This window comes from Enhydra lutris, unplaced genomic scaffold (genome assembly GCF_002288905.1).
Source record: "Enhydra lutris kenyoni isolate GAN:26980312 unplaced genomic scaffold, ASM228890v2 scaffoldscaffold12, whole genome shotgun sequence".
Classification (NCBI taxonomy): domain Eukaryota; kingdom Metazoa; phylum Chordata; class Mammalia; order Carnivora; family Mustelidae; genus Enhydra; species Enhydra lutris.
Genome location: NW_019154096.1, coordinates 40,472,273 through 40,495,352, shown reverse-complemented (window position 1 = coordinate 40,495,352; position 23,080 = coordinate 40,472,273). Strand labels below are relative to the sequence as shown.

The following is a 23,080-nucleotide window of genomic DNA, read 5'->3' as shown; positions in this document are numbered from 1 at the left end:
CTATATAATTTAGTATATCTTATAAGATAGTGTAAAAGCTTAGAGAAGGGAAAGCCAGGGAAGATTGAGTTGTTCAGAGAGGACTTAGTGCAACACTTACATGTCCTTTAACCCAGTTCTGGGAAAACAGGCCAAGAAGAGTGAGGGCATTCTATATCAGGGCAGTGGTGTGAACACAGCCATATTGTGTGGCCATGGGCCATAGTGAAGAGACATGCCTGATTGCCCTGGAGATGCTTATGAGGTAGCCGGGAAGGTGTGGGTGCCAGAGATGGGGGCCTTGAAAGGGAGGCAGAGGCTCTCAGGCAGCGAAGAGCCACCGAAGGTGTCTGAGCGGGAGGCTGAAAGATGGCTGCTCTTCCAGGGCCACTCAGGCTGCAGGTGGTGATGGGACCGAGGCTGGCTTTGAGGGACCTCCAGGAATTGTTAGGGGTCAGGGTGGTGAGGGTGGTGAGGACCTGGACCTGGACTTGGGTGGTGGTTCTGAGAAAGAAGGTGGGGAGCAAAAGTTCCAAATGGCATCTTTTCCCATAAAACAAACAAGACGTGGGGGCCCTTAAGATCAAGGAAATGAGGTAGAAATGATAAAATTTGGAAAAATTTTAAAAAGAACTCCTGTACTCTTTTACTAGATCCACCAGTTATTAGCATCTGCTAACATTCTGCCACATTTGTTTTATCTTTCCTTCCTTCCCTACTTCTGTGTACCCATACACACAAATTTATACTGTTTGTTTTTCCTGAATCATCTGAGAGCAAGTTGTAGACATTATGTCCCTTTATTCTAAATCCTTCAGTGTGTATTTCCTAAGAACAAGGACAGCCCCCTACATAACCACAGTAAAAACATCCAAATCAGGAGGAAATTTAACACAATACAACTCTAGACTGTAGTCATCCACATTTTGTCAGTTCTTCTAGTAGTTTCCTTGTCTCTTTAGTCTTCCTTTAATCTGCAACAGTTCCTCTGTTTTTGTTTTGCCTTCCATGACTTTCCAGATGACAGGCCTTGTATTTTGTAGAATGTGCCTGCCTTTGGGTTTGTCTTCCACCCTCTGTGACTTGACTTTCTTGGTGTTTCACTTTAGGAGGCACGTGCTGTTGGTTTATCCTTCATGGGTAGTGGCAGTTGGTGGTGTCTGATTACTTGGGTGAGGCGGTATTTACCAGATTTCTAAACTCTTTGAATTAACCACTTCCTTTGGAATTAATAAATCAGTTATACAGAGAGACTTGGAAACCCTCTAAACATTATCTCTTTTTTTCCTTGACATCCTTGTGTTAGAAGTCTATGTACTTACCTGTTTTCCCTTTGTAGGTTATAAGGTCTTTGGGACCAGAACTTTTGTTTTTTTGTTTTTTAAAGATTTTATTTATTTGAGAGAGTGAGACAGACAGAAATGAACCTGAGCAGGAGGAGTGGCAGGCAGAGGGAGAAGCAGGCTCCCGAATGAGCAGGGAGCCCGACACGGGGCTTGATCCCAGGACACTGAGATCATGACCTGAGCTGAAGGCCAGATGCTTAACTGACTGAGCCACCCAGGCGGCCCAGAGCTGTTGTTTTTGTATTTGCTTTTTTTTTAAGTCCATGGTTGCCATGAGTTACTGAATCCCAAGAAGATCATCTGTCAGCAGTTATTTATTGTGTCAGGCTGGGGCTAAAATGATGAGAGGTGGCTGGCATCCAGAACCTTCCCTTGAATTGTGTTCTCAGTCCAGTAGGATGATTGTAGTACAGGGTAATGAGGACTATGATCAGGGGAGATATCTAATATCAGAGCTTGTGGGAGTCAAGAAAGGATTCCTGGAGGAGAGATGACTATGCTAGGCTGAGGAAGGTGAGGGGGGAGAATATTAGTTACCAAGAATATGGCCTGCTTCTTGGCTTTGCATGTTAAGCTTAGATTTTAGAACTGAAAAGAACCTCCTCATTTCTTGCTCAAGGTTTATTGAGATTCCATGGTTTGGTGACTGGCCTAAGGTAAGGTCTCTCAGTTCTGGAAAAGGCAGAATTGGTGAGTAGTATCACTCTGCCTTGTCAGGAATAGGAAGGAAACTTAGATGTTCAGTTGGTCTCCATTTTCCATGGCACTGGGAAGTTGGGAGTGATAGTTAAGAGAAATACAGTTCTGGAGCCCTACCATGTGTGTAGTCAGAGAGACAGGGAGGCAGATGGGAAAAAAAATTAGAATCCGCATTATTGCCTGAAGCACAGGACTGTGTAGGAAGGTTAGACTGAGAACGTGGCTGAACATCAAGGCTAAAACTGGGTTTCTTAGTCTTCCTTGCTCTCCTATCCCCACCACATTCCAGAGTTTCAGTTCTTCCTCTGAGGAGAGTTGGGTGTGAAAAACAGACCCATCCCCAGCCACTGTGAGGTCTGACCCCTGCCAGGAGCAGGGAGGGGTGGTGGAAGGAGAACTCTCCAGAGGGGTGGACAGGCAGGAGAAAGTGGGAATGAGCGGCCAGGTACTCACCAGCCCAGCCCTAGTTTTCCAGCGTCATCATCCAGCTCACTCGTGCTTCTGGAGGAGAAATACGTGAGTAGAGGTGGGGATATGGAGATAGTTTCCTTAACATACTGTATATATTTTTAGGAAGAATTTTAACAGTATACTTCTTGGTGGGACTGTAATGTCACATTAAATTTTGAAATTTATTATCTCTGTATTCCAAACCATAATATGTACCTGATCATCCTTTTAAGGATAATTTGTAATCAGTGGCTGAATGATACAGTTATAAGATTACCTGTAACTAGAAGTTGTTGATTAATTGAACTTATTTGTTATTGTCTGCTATTCCAAGTAAATCCTGTTTTTTTCTCTGTACGTGCTCACATACACACAAGGTGAGCACACATATGTGTGTATACATGTATACGTACTTGAGTGGGGGTGTTCTTAGGGTTTTTAAAAATATTTTTCACTGTTATTTTTTTTTAAAGATTTTATTTATTTATTTGAGAGAAAGAGAAAGAGCATAAGTGGGGCAGGGAGGGACAAAGGGAAAGGGAGAAGCAGGCTCCTCGCTGAGCAGGGAACCCGATGGGGGGCTCTGTCCGAGGACCCTGGGATCATGACCTGAGCCAAAGGCAGACATTTAACTGACTGAGCCACCCAGGCACCCTATGTTAATTTTTTTTTTTTTTAAAGATATTATTTATTTGACAGAGATCGCAACTAGGCAGAGAGGCAGAGAGGAGGAAGCAGGCTCCCCGCTGAGCAGAGAGCCTGATGCGGGGCTCGATCCCAGGACCCTGAGATCATGACCCGAGCTGAAGGCAGCGACTTAATCCACTTAGCCACCCAGGCGCCCCCTATGTTAATTTTTTAACGTGAATTTTTCTGTATGTGTTACATTCAAACTCTTTTTATTTTCATTCATTTTACAGCTAATTTTGTTAGACTTTGGTTAGAATTTTTCTTTTTCCGTTAAATAGTAATTTACTAGGTTGTTAAGCCTATTCAGAATTTTTTTTTAAGTATCAGTAATTTACTGAATTCTTTGTTTGCCTTTAAGTGAATTGCAGAGGGAGTGTTTCCAGAGCTGTGGGTCTTTGTTTTTCTACATAGAGTTAATACCCATCTCATGTGTCTATGCTCCATTACAGAACCATATGCTCCATCTCAGGCTAGAGTGACCTTTCATTTCTGGGATCATAGGGCTTTTCTTGAACTTACTCTCCTAAGTCCCCAGTGGGCAGTAATCTCTGCTTATTATCTGGTTGCTCCCATAGCTGCAGCTTTCCCCCAGAGTTAGCTTTTGATCTTCAGTCTTGCAGAGCAGCACTTCCCTTATAGCTTTAGGAGAATGCAAGATTATAAACAGAGATTCATTTGAAAGCCGTTTTTTTTCCCTAGAGGGTAGTCGAGAACCGAAGAAATCTCTACTGTAGGGTCTAGCAATATAATAATAATAATTAAAGCAAAGTATGGAGGAGGAATTGGACACAAGATTACCAGTTCTTTTGTTGTACGTTTTGGTAATAAGTTTTTTTAACTGATGATACCTTTGGAAAGGTACCACCTTCTGGAGTATATGGAACTTATCCTAATTTTTCCAAACTATTTTCAACCATTTCCAGCCAATTATGTATAACCATAGGTCTTTGGAAAATTTTTTTTAAACATTGGGATCAGTTGAGAGGTAAGACAAATGCATTTGTTAAACATAAGTAATTGTTTGCCCTTTTCTCTTTTTAAAGGTTAAAACTGCTTATAAATGTGCATGTGTCTTACGAGATACCATAAATCCATACCTGTTGCGGAGAATGAAGTCAGATGTCAAAATGAGCCTTTCTTTGCCAGATAAAAATGAACAGGTCTGTAAATCCAGGAGTTACCAACCCACTCCTAATGTGTGGGTATACCTGTCTGTTTATTCTGCTTTTCACATGCAGAATTGGTAAGGCTAACAGGTGTGGTTGCTGTGCTCAGGGCAGCTGGTTTCTATCTGTATACACCTGTATGGGACAAGTGAGCCTGCTGTGGCACCTGCCCTCAGCAAGACTCTTCCTTAGTTCACAGGCTGTGATCTCTGTCCTATTTACACACAGATTCCTGCGGCTGCACTTTTGAACTTACCCATTTTCTTCAAGCCCCAGCACATTCATGCCATAAATCAGAGGTGCCAGGCCTATTCCTGGGAGATAGCAGTGAACAGAGAAACTGCTTGCTCTCCTGGCTCACCTTCGTTCTTGAGGAGGAGAGGCAGTCACAGACACACATGCCACCTGGCAGGTAGTGGTAATGTGGAGGAAACCCTGAGCAGAGTCAGGGGGATAGGGCATATAGGGTGAGGATTTGGGGAAGTGGGCTTCTTCTTCTTCTTTTTTTTTTTTTAAAGATTTTATTTTATTTATTTGACAGAGATCACAAGTAGGCAGAGAGAGAGGGGGAAGCAGGCTCCCTGCTAAGGAGAGAGCCCGATGCGGGGCTTGATCCCAGGACTCTGGGATCATGACCTGAGCTGAAGGCAGAGGCTTTAACCCACTGAGCCACCCAGGCGCCCCGGAAGTGGGCTTCTTAAAAGGGACGGTGAGATGTCTCCTCTCTGATAAACAGACATTTGAGCAGAGGCCTAAAGAAGGTAAAGAAAGCGAATCATGGGGTTCTTAGAAGAACATTCCAGGTTGATGGAAGTGGAAGGGTGTCCGTACCTCCAAGGACCAGCAGGGAGAGCACTGTGGCCTGAGGGCAGGAAGAAGGATGAGAGTACTTGGAGGGAGAAGTCAGTTGGCTAGGTCACCAGGGCCTGCTGTCGTGGTAAAGACTTCAGATTTTACTGTGAGTGAGGAAGCAGTTCACAGGTAGAGGGAGCCAAGGAGTGACGTTGTCTGACTTACGTTGTAGAAGGGGCATTCTTTTAAAGCCCATCCTAGTGTTCTGTTATTGCAATAGATGACTGCACCCTCTTTTCAACATCGAACAGTAAACATATTGTAGATTCTCAGTGTTGAAACTATAAAGGGTCTCGGCGATCTGTCACCAAGGTTGGTTTCATTCCCGCCTCTTCCCTCCCCCCAAACTCATTTCCAAAGTCAACCCTTGATCTCAGCATTCCCCTGACAGGTCTCCCTTTGCCGCCAGTGTCTTAGGCTACAGTGCTCTGTGCCGTGGCCAATCCGAATCCGTCAGTTGTGCTGTTTTGTCCTTTTTCACACGATCACTTTACGCCGCATCCTCATAAATTAGTGCGGCTGGCGTCTGACGGTCTTACTGGCCTCCAGCCGTGGGCACTCTCCACCTCACTGGGTATCGCGCAGCATCGCTGGCTTTGTTTTCCCAGGCTCATCTTCCTGCTGACATACCTTCATGACCCTCTTCCCCTCAAGAATCCTAATTTAGCTTCTTTGTGCCAATTTATTTTCACTATGGGGTCCCAGAATGTCTCTTCTTTATAATCCATGTGGCAGCCAAGGCAAATGGCTTGGAAACAGTTCCTGTTTTCCAGACATGTGCCACTTGTCTTTCCATTCGCATGTGATGTTCCCTCTTCTTAGAGGTTTTTCCACCCCACCCTCCAGCTTTCCCACACACAGAAGTTGTAAGATCCCACTAGGCTCTTGACTAGATCTCCTTGAGATGGGGACTTTGTGTCACCCACCTTAAAGTGCCACGTAACACCTAAAACAGCGATTTGCAGATACTAAGCATCTGGTGAATGATTAGTTCAGTTAACCTTGTGGCAACAGAGAAAAGGCTTTTCTCTGTTGCCATTGTATTTAAAGACTGAAATACAAATTTAAGAAGTGAGGAATTAGAAATACTCAGATTCATATTTTCAAAAGATGACTCAGGCAGCATATGAAAGCATTGGAGGGGAAGGAAAGTGGAGGCAAAGGGATGAGTTAGGTGGTCCTTCCAGAGTCCATAGCGGGGTCGGGAGGGACTGGAGGGATGGGCCTGAGCCGTGGAGGGTGTGGGGCTGGCTGGTGCTTCCCAGGTGTCTGTTTAGATGCTGGGATGGATCTGCTGACAGACACTTCAAAAGGACAGAGCATAGAGGAGATAGTTGTGAGTTGATTCGGGTCATTTGAAGTGTCCATGGCACATCTGCCTGCCCAAAAGGCAGTTATAGGTGGGTCTTGGGTTCTGAGGAGAGTTCTAGGCAGGGATGTAGTTGTGACCTCAGAGCCAGGAAGGTGTGGAAGTTATGAGCAGGGGTGAGGTTGCCCGAGGCACATACACAGACCGAGAGGAAAGAAGTTACAGTGGAGCTGGTATCTGGAGGGGCTAGCTGGGAAGACAGAGGCCTAGGCAGAAAGGCAGGAGGGAGTTGGGGGAAGTGGAAGCATGAGGCCTGGGGACTCGGTGTGACTGACTGCTAGGAAATCATTAGCACTTTCTCAGTGGGTATGCCCTCCAGGCTTGTCCCGGAAGAGGGTGGAAGGTGAGGGTGTGGGGATCGTGAGCACACATAATCCTTTTAGGAAGTAACCCCCACCCCCCGTCAGTTTTTGGAGAGAGTAAGGTGGTGGAGCACTGTCCAGAGGAAGAGGAGAGGGTTTTTAGATCTGGTGTGAAGGTCAGAGGGTTGTCCCAGTTCCCAAACAGGGAACTAGCTGTTCCCCTGAAAATAAATAAAAGAAAAAAAGTGAGGTAGATAAAGTAGATAAATTTTAGGGGGTGAAAATTAGGGAATCATGACTGATAGCTTTGATTTCTGTCTTCAATGTTTTGTCCATTTTTTTGGTCTTGTTTTGTTTTTAAGAGTTTTATTGATTTGAACGGAGGGAGAGTGTGAGAGAGACCGCATGAGCAGGGTAAGGGTGCTGGTAGGGGCAGATGGAGAGGGAGGCAGACTCCTTGTTGAGCGGGGAGCCCGATGAGGAGCTCGATCCCAGGACCCTGGGATTATGACCTGAAGGCAGGAGTCAGTCTTCATGTGGAAGTTTACAAGGCAGAAATAGTAGGTGGCAGAGGGGTAGCTAAAGGAAAATGTCTTGGGTTTATGACTAGCCAAGGAATAGAGTACACATGAAGAAGGAGAGGAGGATTGAGAGGCAGAAAGGGAACATTCTGGCATGGAATAATAGGCAGAGTTGGGCTGGAAGGATGGACAGGTCTGGTAAACTCGTGGACCTGTGCTTTGACCTCTAGGAAAGGGGGCAGGTCAGGTGAGGGTAGGGTCCCTGGTCAGGTGTGCTGAAGTGAAGTGTGAGCGAGGGGCATGTGCTGTCTGAGCGCTTGGAGTCTATGATGGAGGAGGGTTTATGCACCTGGTCCTGAACGTTGTTTTGGGAAGGAAGCCAATCTTCAGGGACTGTTGGAATAGTGGGTGGGGACCAAGAGGTGATGGATGACAGAAGAGGAGGGGCTGATGAGAAGGGTGACTGTGTCTTTGTTTAGCTCTGGGATAGGACACCATTTTGGCTTTTTGAAAGAAGAGGTACATTGTTAATATTGTATAGGTTGTCCTTTTTTGATTAGAAAACTTTGTTGATGTTTTAATTATTTTTTTTTTAATTCTCTGGGTTTTTTTTTTTTTTTTTTCTCTCCCCCATAGGTCTTATTTTGCCGTCTTACAGAGGAACAACATAAAGTCTACCAAAATTTTATTGATTCCAAAGAAGTTTACAGAATTCTCAATGGAGATATGCAGGTCAGAAATGAATTATAGAGCAGGGAAGTGGGGAGGAAAGGAAGCTAGTACTAGTCCTGTTTCACAGTTTCCTCTTGGGGAAAACTAGGGTGTGAACCATCCCTTAATTCAGAGCTGTTGCAGAAGTAAGACAACGTGCAGTTACATTTGAGCACACTTGCCTTTGTCTGTATTGCAGCACCATTTCACTTGAACCCCACATCATGTGGTCTAGCAGAAGAGTAGTGCTAGGTACAGGGTCTGTAACGCTGAGTCCTGCAGGGATGTCTGGTCCTAGCAGAACACAGGGAAGTGGCCCTGGACTGCTGGGGTTAGCAGGGGCCTGAAGGAAGAATTACTATCATAAGTGTTTGTGTAAGTAATAACATTTTATTCAATATTCAGTAATAGATGTTGGTAAAGGTCTGTTCAGTAAGCATATGTAGTGGGTTTATAATCAGCATATACTTTGAAGTTCCATATGAACTAATCAGTTTCTTTGTGCCTCAGGGTCCTAAAGTGTGAATTGTGTTTTATTTATTAGACATACAAAACTTCTTAGTTTTGGGTCTGTCCTCACGGGAGGTACAGCTGAGTAGCAAGCATCTTACTCTCTGAAACACACTTCTTGCTCATACACAGAGATTGCTAAAGAGATGAGTGTGGGTGTCGTGGCTGCTTGTGTCCCGTCATGTCTGCATGCTTTTTCTTCCAGAGGAAGTCATTTCAGTTCTTTTGGCCATAGCTCATCGTTTCTCTTATTTCATCTGTGATTGGCCTCTATGAGAGGTTCTTATATCATTCACATTTATTCATCTCTCCTAAATCTGCCCTTCTCTTCATGTGCCTTCAAGTTGTGAAGCTTCAGGTGGTCTAGATTAGCACTGACCTGTAGATACAGAATGTAAGCTGCATGTGTGATTCTAAATTGTGCTAACAGTCACATTTGAAAAGGTAAAGAGAAGAACAGGTGAAATCAATTTTGGTGATGAATTTTATTTAATTTGATCTAAAATGTCATTTTTTTTTTTAAGATTTTATTTATTTATTTGTCAGAGAGAAAGGAGCAAGAGCGAGCACAGGCAGACAGAGTGGCAGGCAGAGGCAGAGGGAGAAGCAGGCTCCCTGCCAAGCAAGGAGTCCAATGTGGGATCATGACCTGAGCTGAAGGCAGCTGCTTAACCAACTGAGCCACCCAGGCGTCCCTAAAATGTCATTTTTAATATGTAATCAAAAATTTTAGATTGTTCGTGAGGTATTTTACCCTTTTTTCCCTAAAACTATGTCTCCCAAATTGGCTATTTTACATTTGCAGCACATTTCAGATTAGACCAGCTTTCTGTGGCTTGTGGCCGCTGTACTGGAAGCATCGATCTGGAGGCAGAAAGAGGAGTTACACATGACTCTTCGGGGGAGTTCTGAAATATTCCTGATTTATTCAGATTTTTTATTATTTATTTAACTGTTGTTTGCCAGTAGAACTACCTTGGCTTAAATTATGGTTTATCTTTTTCTCCTTGAGCTTTTGTACTTATGAGGTGGATTTGGGTCACACTTGGAAAGCTATGAAGGATGCCTTCCTGCTGGGGCCTGGAGGGCAGGCACCCCCAGTCTCCTGTGCCCTTCTGCTGCGTGAACCACCGCCATATCTCTCCCATTTGTTTATTTCCCATGCAGATATGTTGTCTGATATTCTAATGTATAAGTAGGTGGAACTTCAACCTCTGACTCATATGTTAAACTACAGAACCTTTAATGAGGGGTACTTAGTGTAGTATTTGAATGCATTTGCTATAAGTCATTTGCCTGATTTCTCCAAGTTTAGATGGGCATGACTATTTTTTTAAAGATTTTATTTATTTATTTGACAGAGAGAGAGATCACGAGTAGGCAGAGAGGGAGGCAGAGAGAGAAGGGAAGCAGGCTTCCCGAGCAGAGAGCCCGATGTGGGGCTCGATCCCAGGACCCCGAGATCATGACCCGAGCTGAAGGCAGAAGCTCAACCCACTGAGCCACCCAGGCACCCTGACATTTTTTTATTCACATAAAAGATGAGTTATTTTTTTTATATACTGTGAATTATGTACCTTTTTTCCTAGTAAGAGAAAATAAGTCATTAGCAATTAAATATGACCGGTAGATGTTTGATCCAATAGAATGTTTTTGTTTCTAGAGAACTTGCCTTGTCAAGAAAAGATGAATGAAGGTTAAGGAAGGTTGATTTCTTCTAGCTCCTAATATGCTGTGAATAGGGAGGAAGCTAAGAAGCTGATGAAGAATTACTTTTTTTTTTTTTTACGATTTTTTCATTAATTTTAGAAAGAGAGAGAGAGTGGGTGGGGGGAGGAGGAGAGGGAGAGAGACAAGCAGACTCCATGCTGAGTACAGAGCCCGTTGGGGGCTAGTTCCCATGACCCTGAGATCATGACCTGAGCCTAAATCAGGAATGGATGCTTAACTAACTGAGCCACCCAGGCACCCCAAGAATTACCTTTTTTTTTTTTTTTTTAAGATTTTATTTATTTATTTGACAGAGATCACAAGTAGGCAGAGAGGCAGACAGAGAGAGAGAGGAGGAAACAGGCTCCCTGCGGAGCAGAAAGCCTGATGCAGGGCTCAATTCCAGGACCGGGGGTCATGATCTGAGCCGAAGGTAGAGGCTTTAACCCACTGAGCCATCCAGGTGCCCCAAGAATTACTTTTTAATCTGTGTTACATATCAAATAGTTTCCTTCCTTTCCTTCCCAAGTGAATGTTATTTTATATGGCATAATCCAAATGCACCTAATTCTTTTATACTATAGATTTTCTCTGGACTTGTAGCCCTAAGAAAAATCTGCAACCACCCTGATCTCTTTTCTGGAGGTCCAAAGAATGCTAAAGGTATTCCAGATGATGAACTAGAAGAAGATCAGTTTGGATACTGGAAACGTTCGGGGAAAATGATAGTAGTTGAGTCCTTGTTGAAGATATGGCACAAGCAGGGTCAACGAGTATTGCTGTTTTCTCAGTCAAGACAAGTGAGTATACAGACGTCATACAAGAAACAGTTTGGTTCTTTAAGACTTACAGCCAGTTATGAAGAAAATGGGTTATGATCTAAAATAATGATTCTAAAAGCAAATTCACCTGCTGATACTGAGGGGGCAGCCTGCAAATCTCTCTGGGAGCTTGGCTCTTTCTCTAGAGTTGGTGCCCAGAAGTTGGCTTTCTTAAAAGGCTTACCGTGTGGTTCTAGGGTGTGAGCAAGTCTGGGTCTGAACTCAGGTAGATGATCTATAAGAATGAACAGTAGGGAAAAACCAGATACTCTCGTAGTAGTTAAATTTATCTGCCTCACAGCAAGAAGCCCCTTTTAATTTAAGCCTGTGGGAAGGTATGACTGTTTAGACAGGTGGACCTCACCAAAGGTGTGTATTTGATTTTTAAACTCTTACCCTACCCCCTCTCCCAACCAGATGTTGGACATCCTTGAAGTATTCCTTAGAGCTCAGAAGTATTCTTATCTCAAGATGGATGGTACCACTGCAATCGCTTCAAGACAGCCACTGATTACAAGATACAATGAGGTGACAAGGGAATTGAACAGTAGAGCCCAGTAGTGCTACTCCATGCAGAGGAAGGAAGAGCAGCCTCACCCACCTGAGCCCTGCTTACCCTGGGGATGGGCAGCGGGTAGAGGGGGACTTTTTGCTTTTACCCCTGGGCATTGCTGGGTTTTGTGTGTGTAAACAAAGAATGTATTCCTTCTTGAAAGCCACCTCTGAGCTATTGCCACTATAATTGGTATTAAAAGCAGAAGCTGTGAGATGACGTCTTGACTGACCAGCGGTCTCTAGGACGTAACCCGTCCTTTGTATTGGGAGGAGGTTTCAGTGTGTAGAATATGTAAAGACTTTTGTGAAGAGCTGAAACTAGTCCTAACTGTGCGTGCTCAGTGTTGTGTGTCTTACTCTAGGACACATCCATATTTGTGTTTCTTCTGACTACGCGGGTGGGTGGCATAGGAGTCAACCTGACGGGGGCAAACAGAGTCATCATCTACGATCCTGACTGGAACCCAAGCACAGACACACAGGTAAAGGGGTGTACGCGTGACAGACAGTTGAGTGGCCAGCCCTTGGGAGGCGCCTTTGGTGCCCCTGTCAGCTTGTGCACGGAGTCCCCATCTTGGTTGTTGCCTAGTCCTAGGCATGGAGGAAGGCACCCTCGGCCTCACAGGTGGGCAGAGTCGCCAGCAGTTTTATCTGTAGCGTTCACCGTGTCTGGGGTACAAAGAGAGAGGGCAAAGTTACAGACACACATTGTTTTTCAGCTAGAGGTGGCTCAGCCTGTCTTTATCATCTGCCTGTTTTATCTTCCTTAATGGGCCTGAGGTGTATTTAGTGGCATTAGGCAGAATTTGGGCTTTGGCAGGGGGAGGAAGTGGCCGGCTCTGTTTCTTTCAGTAAGCGCTTGTCGGGAAGGGTGCTTGTTGAAGTGCATCTCTCTGCCCTAGGCCCGGGAGCGAGCATGGAGGATCGGCCAGAAGAAGCAAGTGACTGTGTACAGGCTTCTGACTGCCGGCACCATTGAGGAAAAGATTTACCACCGGTCAGTATAGGTGGCGGCTATGACTGGAGAAGGCTCTCCTGGCTGCCGTGCGGTCAGGGTATAGCTATAGAAGTACGCCACCAGGGTTGAGCTGGGAATTTTTTAAATGCATTGCTTTAAAAAAGTGTTCTTACCTTAGAGCAATAGTTGCTGTAATTTAAAGGATATGTGGGGGGGTTTTGTTGTTTCATTTTTGTATTTTTTTCTTTCTCACTAAGCTTAAATGGCTTATTGTGAGTTTTTTAAAAAGTCTTTGAACTTGATCATTCTTCTACCTTATAAAACCTCAAGGACTGCTTGTGTGTCAACTTCATCTTAATTATTCTTTAAGAGAATGTACATACCTACTATAGTGTACCATCTTTTTTTCATAAAATTTTTTTTTAAGATTTTATTTATTTATTTGACAGGGATCACAAGTAGGCAGAGACAGAGTAGGCGGGGCAGGAGGGGGTGGGAAGCAGGCTCCCTGCTGAGCAGAGAGCCCGATGTGGGGCTCGATCTCAAGACCGTGAGATCATGACCTGAGCTGAAGGCAGAGGCTTAACCCACTGAGCCATGCAGGTGCCCTTTTTTGTAAAAATTTTAAGAAGCAACAAAGTTGAAATACATCCTGGAATTTTCACACACTTTTGTGTTCAGCATGGTCTTTGGCTCAAATGCCCCCGAGGGGGAGGTTGACCAGGACACCTGTTTCTTTTTCCATCTCTCTGTACGAGTAGGGGTTTAGACAAGGGGCTCTTAAACAATGGGGTGGAGATACGGCCACCTTCTCCCCCTCCTCTGCCGGGATTTTATTCTTGAACTGCACCCCAGCTCTTAAAGGGAAGCTCCCTGCTTTCCACTAGGCGCCGGGGCAGTCCCGGATAGGTGTGTGTTCTTCCAGGCCTTATTCTGAGAGGGCAGGGACGAGCTGCGTCCTGTGAGGGAGAGTGTCCTCTCAGATGTGCTTTCGCCTCAGGGTGGGAGGGGGTGTGGGAAGGGGCAGAACTGCTTTGTGGGGGTGTCTGGGCAAGAGTGATGATGGTGTGGAGCTTTAGCATGCAGTGTGAATCAGCGGGAGGAAGGTGGGTGAGATGGCTCCCAGGGAAGGCTTCGCAAAGGCCCGGTAAGAGAGTATCCTGAATCCCATCACAGAGGGGTCCTGAGGAGGGCAGGGCAGAGGACTCTTGGCCCAGGAGTCCTGGAATCCAACTCTTTCCAGCTTGGAGAGGCTGCCAGTCATGTGATTTTGCATGTAGAAAGGTGATTCCTGACATGTGACGTTGGAGATGAAAAGCTCACTGGGTATAAATAATAAGATACTCTTTGTAATTTAAATTCTGTCAAGCACGGGAGACCACCCGATATTTTATGAACTTTGAATTGTAATTTTCCAAGGCGGAAAGCTTGGGGATGATGTACACATTTGTCCAGCTACAGTTACCCTATCTCTCATGTTGTTTTATAGCTGGGATTTCGAGCTGCAGCTAAACATTGTTTTATACCAGTTTAATTTTTATCTTTTTAGACAAATTTTCAAGCAGTTTCTGACAAACAGAGTGCTAAAAGATCCAAAGCAAAGGCGATTTTTCAAGTCCAACGATCTTTATGAGCTGTTCACTCTAATGAGTCCTGACCCTTCCCAGAGCACTGAAACAAGCGCGATTTTTGCAGGTATTACATAAAATAATTTCACTTAAAATCATAAAGTACAGAAGAATTATGTCATGTAACTTGAGCGTGTTTTTCCTCTTTACAGGAACTGGCTCAGAAGTTCAGGCTTCCAAGCTCCATTTAAAAAGAAAACTTCCGCCAGCCTTTGGAGCAGACCATGATGTTCCAATATGCAAAAAGTTTCCTGATTCTACTGCATCCACAAATGAGGCCCCATCCACTGAAGAGAAATCTACAGTGACAGGAGCCGAAGTAAATGCAGTAACTTCTGATCCAGGTGATCCTTTGAAAGATGCCCCCCAAACACCTCGGAATCTACCTGGCAGTGACGGGCCTGGAGAAGGGACGAACGCAGTGTCTAGCCTGGAGGAGTCATCCGTGATTAACGGACCGGGGGATTGTCCAGATTCTTCGAGAATCAGCAAAGCAGATGGCGTCTCTAGAGAGGAAAGTATCAATGAAAAGCAGGGTCTTTCTGACAGAAGAGAAAACTGCCAGGCTCAGACAGAGCCTCTTTGGGAGAAAAAGCAATTGGAAGGTAATTTTTGTAAGCACAAGTCAAAAACGAAACATAGTGCGCCAGAGGAGGAGCCCCCGGAGCAGCCTGGGAGGTCTGCGCAGAAGCTGAAGAGCTCTAAGCATCGCAGAGATGCCAAGTTTGAAGGAACTCGGATTCCACACCTCGTGAAGAAAAGGCGGTACCACAAGCGGGACAGTGAAAATGAGAATGAGACCAGCGAACAGAGCAATGATGATTATGTCTTGGAAAAGCTTTTCAAAAAGTCAGGTAATCTTTTTGCTGACTTTGCCACAGGTGTGCTAGGAACAGAAGAGGAGTAGGCTGTTTCTAGCAGTACAGCCTTGACTCCCAGGGCAGAGTGGGCTCGAGACTGGAAGTATCTGTTCTTCTAAAATTCAGATTTGAAATGTATCGACATTTTGAAAATCGTATGCACCTCTTTCTTCTGAAGACCTAGAGGAGTTTGAAACTCTGGAGCACAACAGTACTTGACTTACAGCCACACACAAGAGGGGTGCAGTGTGCTCTGAGTAGGTTTGTACTACTGACCAGTGATAGGAAGTTTCTGTATGTGCTGTCTTCGCCTGATTTTCCAGCTGCAGATTAAGTAACAGCCGTGGGGGAGAGGCAGGGCAGGCTTCCTGGAAGTCAGAAGGCTTGATTGCTCCTGTCAAAGGAGAAAACTCAGGAAAGCAGACTCAACAGTTGCTCAGAACTGGGGAGGATAGGCAGTCCTGCACAGCATCGTCATCCTTGGGTTGTCATCCTGTTCAGGCCTTGGCAGTCACTGTGTTCACAGCATGATGGCCCCGAGTTACCAGAGATCACTGTCTGTCGTTCTTGGTGCAGGAGGGCCAGGTTTCTGTATGGCATTTCAGGAAAAACCATTTGGGCCTGAAACTTTTTTGTGAGGTAGTTTACTGATGACTTTCTGTTTTTTTCTATAATTCCTGGTCTATTTTCCTAGGAAATGATCTCTTTTGACTAATTTTCAAGTTTATTTGCTCAGAGGCATTGAAAATATTCTTGTAATAATTTTTTTAAAATTTGTTCCTGTCTCAAGATATTTTCTCCCTTGTCATTTCTAATTTTGTATATTTCCTCCACCCCTTTTTTGGTCGGATTAAGCTAGTGGTTTGACTATTTTGTGATTTTTTTTTTTAACATAAACCAGCATTTTAATTTATTAATTAGGTCTATGGTTGTTCTCTATCTCATTAGTTTTTGCTTTTATCTTTATTACTTTCTTCCTTGTGCTTTTGTTTTTGTTGTGTTTTGGTGAGGTTTTTTTTGGCTGAACTTTTATAAGACTCTTTGACTTGGAAATTTAATTCATTTGTTTTTATTCTTTCATTTCTATTGATATATAAATATTTAAGGCTGTGAATTTTCCACTGGTGCCTGCATTAAGTTCTGCTGATAAGTAGCACTTTCATGATCATTACTTTTTAAAAATTCCATAATTCTGGTTTATATTTTTACATTTTTCCTTTGAATAAAGAATTGATTAATAGGAGGCTTTAAAATTTTCCAGATAGCAGGGATGTTGAAATTGTGACAAAGGCATTATACTTCGGTTATTACAAAACGGGGATAGTGACTGGTCCCTACCCTAGGGTAGTGATGAAGGTGAGTGGCAGTGGCATTTGTAAAGTCCCTGGGTCATGAGAGTCACCTCGGCAAATAACTGAAAATGTTCATTGTTTTTTCCCTACCCACAACATACTAGACTATACAAAGGAAAAAAATGTGACTGTGTACAAACTGAAACAACATGTCACTGTTCCCTTTGTTCTTGCTAGTTGGAGTGCACAGTGTCATGAAACATGATGCCATCATGGACGGAGCCAATCCAGATTATGTGCTGGTGGAGGCGGAGGCCAACCGGGTAGCCCAGGACGCCCTGAAAGCGCTGAGGCTCTCTCGCCAGCGGTGTCTGGGGGCAGCGTCTGGTGTTCCCACCTGGACGGGCCACCAGGGCATTTCTGGTGCGCCAGCAGGAATCAAGTAAGAGATGACTGCCTTGCCATGCACGTGAGGAGGCCAGACCACCTAGGCTAGGAGTACAGCCAGAGCAGGCGTGGTAGAAAATTGCTCAGGGAGCAATGGGGTCACCCAGATTTGGAGGACATGGGGAACGACATATAATCTTACATTTTGCCTTACATTGTCCCCTGCTTTCCAAAGCTGAGTTTTCAGGGAAAGGAGACATGGTCTGTTTTGTTTAAGAGATGATGTTAAGAATAAGATAACAGAATAGCGATTACACTTTAATGAAATGGTTAGCCAGTGTTCAGCAGTCAGTGACCACTGTGCTATTCGGTATATTCGTTTAGAATAATCTTCCTACCTCGAATCTGAGGATAGTCTCCATCCTGTGTTGAATAAGATATTGAGTGGTTCTTACTTGAAATGCAGCAGTTACTTCCTAGGAGGGTAAAGTAGAAAAATTAAAGGGAATGAGCATTGTGGCTATGAAAGAATAACCTTGCAGAAGAAAACTTTTCCAGGAAAAGATTAAGTTGTCGAAAGGGCATTTTCATGTCTAAGTCACAAAAGCAAACGTTTTATCTACTGTGATTCTTTTCCTTATTTAGGAGTAGATTTGGTCAGAAAAGGAATTCCAACATCTCTGTGCAGCACCCTTCTTCAACAGGCTCAAAGGAGAAATGCCAGGTAATACAATGGCCTAGCTGCTTCTCTTGTCGGAGACTTACGTGACTGCATTGCCATGAAAACTTCACCTGAGTCAAATGTGAGGAAAAACACTGGCATAATGACACCTGGTGTGTGTGTTGTAGGCTCTGATTAATGAAGCACTTACATTTGAAGCTAAAAGGACCAGTCAACTTTGTAAAAGACCAAGTATTAACCTCAAATCTATAGCGGAATGTGTTTTGGCCTGAGAAAATTAACACAGGAGATAGGTGATGTGTGAGTTGCTGCCCATTCTGCCTGCCCCATCCAGAGGTGAAGTACCAGCTCCAGAGAACACTACCCTCTAAAACGAAGGTGGAGAAAAGCCCTTCGAATGTTGTGTGTAATGTACTGGCTGCTGGAGCCTTGCGCCCGTCTCTCCCCGTCCCGTAACCCTGATGCCTTGAGTGCTTCACTGAGTAAAGATTAGACCAAACCCTGTCATTCAGTGCTCTCTTTGGTCTTTTCTAGTCAAGGGCTATGTTGCTGATAAAAGTTGGCATAGCAAACCTTTTTTGACTTCCCATGTTAGGTTCTTTTGGCAGTAGGGATGTGGAAAGAAGTTAGATTTGTGTTGTTGTTCTAGGGCAACTCACATGAGGTGCAAAGAGGGAAAGAGTCAAAAGACTGAAAAGTGAGGAGAAGGAAGCGCAGCTGTGTAACAGCTTCTTGTCCTGCAGTGCCGCGGTCAGGGTGGATTTGGGAGTAAGAGCAGGAGAAGCCTACAGAACCCGCGCCTCCTGGAACCGGCTTTCCCGCCGAAGGGAGGCTCGGTGCTCCCACCCTCCCCTCCCTCCTCTCACCGCACAGAATGGTGATGAAGTGAAGAGTAGTTTGGGGGATTTGGGTTTTTTCCAGAAATGTTCTTTAATGTTGGGTGGATTTCAGTGCTTGTCTCTCGCCCCCTCCCCTTTTTGTTTGATGATCTCTCATTCTTTGCTGTCAGCCTCATTGCCTGGGGCCCGAGTGTTCGACTGTGGTCTGTGGCTCCTCGGGGCCTTTGGGGAAGTAGTGGGAGCATGAACTAGAAGCTGGCGCATCACTGCAATGTTGTTCTTTCTTCAGGACGGTGTCACAAGAAAGGATGGGAAGGATAATGCTTCCGAGCACTTCAGTGGGAAAATGGAAAATGTAGAGTATTCACCTGCAGCCCTCTCTTCGTCTTCACTGTTGGCTAAAATGAGAGCTAGGAACCACCTGATTCTGCCAGAGCGGCTGGAAAGTGAAAATACACACCACGAGGCATCTGCGCCACCACCCTCCACCACCGAACATGATGACCTGCTGGTGGACATGAGAAACTTCATCGCTTTTCAGGCCCACGTGGATGGCCAGGCCAGCACTCGCGAGATACTGCAGGAGTTCGAATCCAAGTTATCAGCCTCACAGTCTTGTGTCTTCCGAGAACTGTTGCGAAATCTTTGCACTTTTCATAGAACTTCTAGTGGTGAAGGAATTTGGAAACTTAAGCCAGAATACTGCTGATCAACATTACTTTTTAAACTTTCAATTTCCTAGTGGGAATTTCTGATTATTAATCCTATGATTAATAATCATGTTTGTCAACAGAAGTTGGCTGCGTCTGTTTACTTTGATATCTACCTCATAATTTAAAACTTTAAGGAAGAAGAAATTCATCTCTAAAACTTAAGTTTTAAAAATACTTGGGTTGATTTTTTTATTTTGGCACTATGAATTATGTTACAAAATCAGGGACCTAACAGTTAATGCTTGGATCACATTTGTTCCTTCACCCAAAAGATGCCATCAGGGAGCCCACTACCACTCATTTAGATGTTTGTAGGCAAGAAATCTCAAGAATTCTTTTTATTGGTGCTAAAAACATGTCTTACGTTCAGTCAGACCTAGTCAATAAATTAGCTCACCAATATCTGATAACAGATACTTAACTTTTGGTGCATAGCTTTTAAATGTTTAAATTTATCATTTGCCACCCATAAACAAATGAGACTTACTGTCTTGAATATATTAATTGCCTTTAAACAGTCTTCCTTTTAAGGTACTGTAAATCGGCAGGCATTTTCACTAGTAAAGCATGAAATAGCTCGGTAATAAATAACGGGGCCTGTCCTTGCAGAAGGTTGTAGTGTACTCAGCTTACATTGGCTTAACTTGAAGCAAAGGACATCTTTTTTCCCTCTATGGGGACTGTTGGTTTTAGGAAAATAAAATATATTGTCTTAAAAAAGTACACAAATCTTAAGCAGAATCAAAAGTGAGTACAAATAAAAACACACACAGGCATACAAACGTCACTTCGGACCACAGCGGTGTGCCACCATTACCATGTCATGACCACTGCTGTGGCCCCTTCTCTCTGCTTACGTGCTGGGAGGGGACTTGGAGCATTTTTTATTTTATTTACTGTTTGCTTCTCTAAGGATGCTGATTACTTTGTATTGGGCACCATCACTCTCCTTACGTATTATCTTCTGTCCAGTTGTGTCCACCTCTCTTTGTCCTTTGCCTTCCCTGCGATGCTCCTGTTCTATACGTTTGGTTTTCAGCTGTTTTCTGGCTGTTGCTTATGCATTTATAGTTCTGTGATGGTGTTGTTTCGATCCTCAGTTTATTTTCTTAGCTTCGATTTTCTTGTTTCCCTCTCTCTGATGTTTTATCGTTTCAGCCCTCAAGTCTTGTTTTCTTAAATTCATTACATTACTTAAATTTCTTCTCGAGCTGTCACAGTGGAGTTCTTTCTTGGGCTTGTTCTCTGTGGCAGGCTGTTTTTCCTCTCTGCTTTCTCGGTATCGTGTATCATGCTCGCCTTCCTCCCATGCCGTTTCTTTACACCTTGTTTATGTCGTGAGCAGCTCCGTCCATATCTGTATGCCCTTCCCGGTGACCCAGACAGAAGGGGTTTGGGGTTTGGGAGTGGGGAAGAGCCTCTGCTGGGCTCCACACAGCTCTGGTTGGAGGATTTGCGTTTTACCCCGCCATTCTGGAGATTTTGTTAAATAGCTCGGGCCAAAGAATCCTAGAGGTAGGGAGGAGATGTTCTAGAGTTATGATTCCCACCAGGATTTTTTGCTGCTCTTTAAAAACATTCTGGCTTATTCATCTTATTCTGTCTTTAGAGTGATTTATGTATTAGGGGAAGAAGATTCTATTATTTTCTTCGTCCTCCTGTCATTATCTGGAAGTCATAGAAAGGATTTTTAAATAGCGCAATAAATCTTAAACTTGAGAATTTGGCTCAGAAGGGAGTCAAAACTCATGACTTTTGTTTCTGGGAAGTTCTTTTTTTATTTTTATTTTTGTAATCATTAGCCTGTAAGGAAATCGCTTCCCCCTTGTTCTCAGATTGAATGCAGTTCATTTTCTCATTCTTTCTGAAATTCGAACTCTACTGAGTGAGAGGTTTATCTTTGTGTTTTTTTTTTTTTAAAGGATATTATTTATTTATTTGAGAAACATTGAGAGCATGAGCTGGGGAGAGGGAGAAGAAGACTCCCCACTGAGCAAGGAGCTCAATATAGGGCTGGATCCCAGGACTCTGGGATCATGACCTGCCCAGCACCCTGGGATCATACCTGAGCCGAAGGCAGGTGCTTAACCGACTGAGCCACCCAGGTGCCCCAAGAGTGAGAGAAGTTGTAACCTTCTCATCAAATAGAAAATGCCATCAAAAGTTATGCAGTAAAAGCAGGGTGGTCCTCACTCTCGTTCTTAGCTCTGCACCAGCATGCTGGGGACCTTGGGCAGGTTGCCATCCTGCCTGTGTCTCAGTGTGGACATCTATAAACATTGTCATCATGCCTCCCGGGTGGAGAGGCTTAGAGGAAGATACTCTAAGTGTAACGTTTTTAACAATAGAGAGTAACTTATTCGTTTAGATAGAATCTACTTTTTGGAACTTAAAAAGCTTCGTACGATGTAGACAGATTTAATGTATTTAATGTTTTATATTGGTATCAAGCAACAATAAAGGATTTTTAAATTTTGTGAAATTTTAAAACTTCCTAGTTCATACGTAAATATACTATCACCGTTAAAACAATTTCAGGCAATTAGTGTATATTTATTCCAGGTTGTTTTTCCATGTATTTGCAAATACATGTGGCAGAGATGGCTGCTGTCATGTGTTTCCCCCTTTCTTTACTGACGAATTTCTGGAGTTTTGCCAGGATGCCAGGCTGCTTTGCTGAAGACTTGGCTTCCCCACCTCCTTTGCAGTTAAATTGTGGCCCCATGACTAGGCCATGGGCTGTGAATGGAACTTCCAGATTGGGCCCTTCAATAAGGGATTGGGTGTATATTCTTCTGCTGGCTGAGATTCTGGGGGACCTTAAGCAGTGATATGGGAGCTGTGGAGCTGGTGTGTTGAGGCTGGAGAAGCTGGCCTGCCAGCCTTGAACTGCTTTCCTTCCACCTGTTACCTGAGAGCAAAATAAATTGCTGACTTGCTTAAACCACTGTCTTTTGGAGTCTCTTTATTATAGAACCAGCTTTGTCTTACAGGTGTGATTTAACGTAGATGCGATTACATCATCCTTACTGCTTTTTTTTTTTTGTCTTTTTTTTTTTTTAAAGGATTTTATTTATTTATTTGACGGACAGAGATCACAAGTAGGCAGAGATGCAGGCAGAGAGAGAGAGAGAGGAGGAAGCAGGCTCCCCGCTGAGCAGAGAGCTTGATGCAGAGCTCGATCCCAGGACCCTGGGATCATGACCCGAGCCGAAGGCAGAGGCTTTAACCCACTGAGCCACCCAGGCGCCCCTCATCCTTACTGCTTTGCAGCTAACTTTTCATTTAATGTTACATGCAAGACATCTTTTCTTCCTTGCAATTAATAGCTCTACCTTCATGGAACTGCTGGATTAAAAATGACATAGATTTTTATTTTTTTTAATTTTTTTTAAGATTTTATTTATTTTATTTATTTGACAGAGAGAGATCATAAGCAGGCAGAGAGGCAAGCAGAGAGAAAGAGAGGAGGAAGCAGGCTCCCTGCTGAGCAGAGAGCCCGATGCGGGACTCGATCCCAGGACCCCGAGATCATGACCCAAGCTGAAGGCAGAGGCCCAACCCACTGAGCCACCCAGGCGCCCCTGACATAGATTTTTAAATTTAAAAAATTTTTTTAAAATTTAAATTCAATTTAATTAACATATACTGTCTTATTAGTTTCAGAGGTAGAAATCAGTGATTCATCATTTGCATATAATACCCAGCTTTGCCCGTTACTTCAAGAGTCCTCCTTAATACCCATCACCCAGTTACCCATCCTCCCATGCCCCTCCTCTCCAGCAGTCCTCAGTTTGTTCCCTCTTGTTAAGTCTCTTATGGTTTGCCTCCTTCTCTGTTTTTTCCTTATTTTTCCTTCCCTTCCCCTATTTCATCTGTTTTGTTTCTTAAATTCCACATAATTGAACAGAATGATATTTTTAGTTTTATTTTTTACTTTTTTTGTTTTTCTTTAAATGTATTTGACAGAGAGAGATCACAAGTAGGCAGAGAGGCAGTCAGAGAGAGGGAGAAGCAGGCTCCCTGCAGAGCAGAGAGCC

The 23,080-nt window shown here is 43.9% G+C and overlaps 1 protein-coding gene across 1 annotated transcript in view; it reads left to right on the top strand.

The window, feature by feature from the left end:
- LOC111145130 (ERCC excision repair 6, chromatin remodeling factor) overlaps positions 1–20,958 on the top strand; it is a 71,049-nt gene extending 50,091 nt beyond the window's left edge. Inside the window, exons 11-21 of the mRNA XM_022499812.1 lie at positions 4,208–4,324; positions 8,011–8,106; positions 10,890–11,105; positions 11,544–11,654; positions 12,044–12,163; positions 12,584–12,678; positions 14,189–14,334; positions 14,420–15,121; positions 16,657–16,861; positions 17,452–17,530; positions 18,617–20,958. Coding sequence (XP_022355520.1) covers positions 4,208–4,324; positions 8,011–8,106; positions 10,890–11,105; positions 11,544–11,654; positions 12,044–12,163; positions 12,584–12,678; positions 14,189–14,334; positions 14,420–15,121; positions 16,657–16,861; positions 17,452–17,530; positions 18,617–19,036 — 2,307 coding nt within the window. The 3' untranslated portion in view covers positions 19,037–20,958. The remainder of the gene's footprint in view (positions 1–4,207; positions 4,325–8,010; positions 8,107–10,889; positions 11,106–11,543; positions 11,655–12,043; positions 12,164–12,583; positions 12,679–14,188; positions 14,335–14,419; positions 15,122–16,656; positions 16,862–17,451; positions 17,531–18,616) is intronic.
- Positions 20,959–23,080: the final 2,122 nt, after the last annotated feature.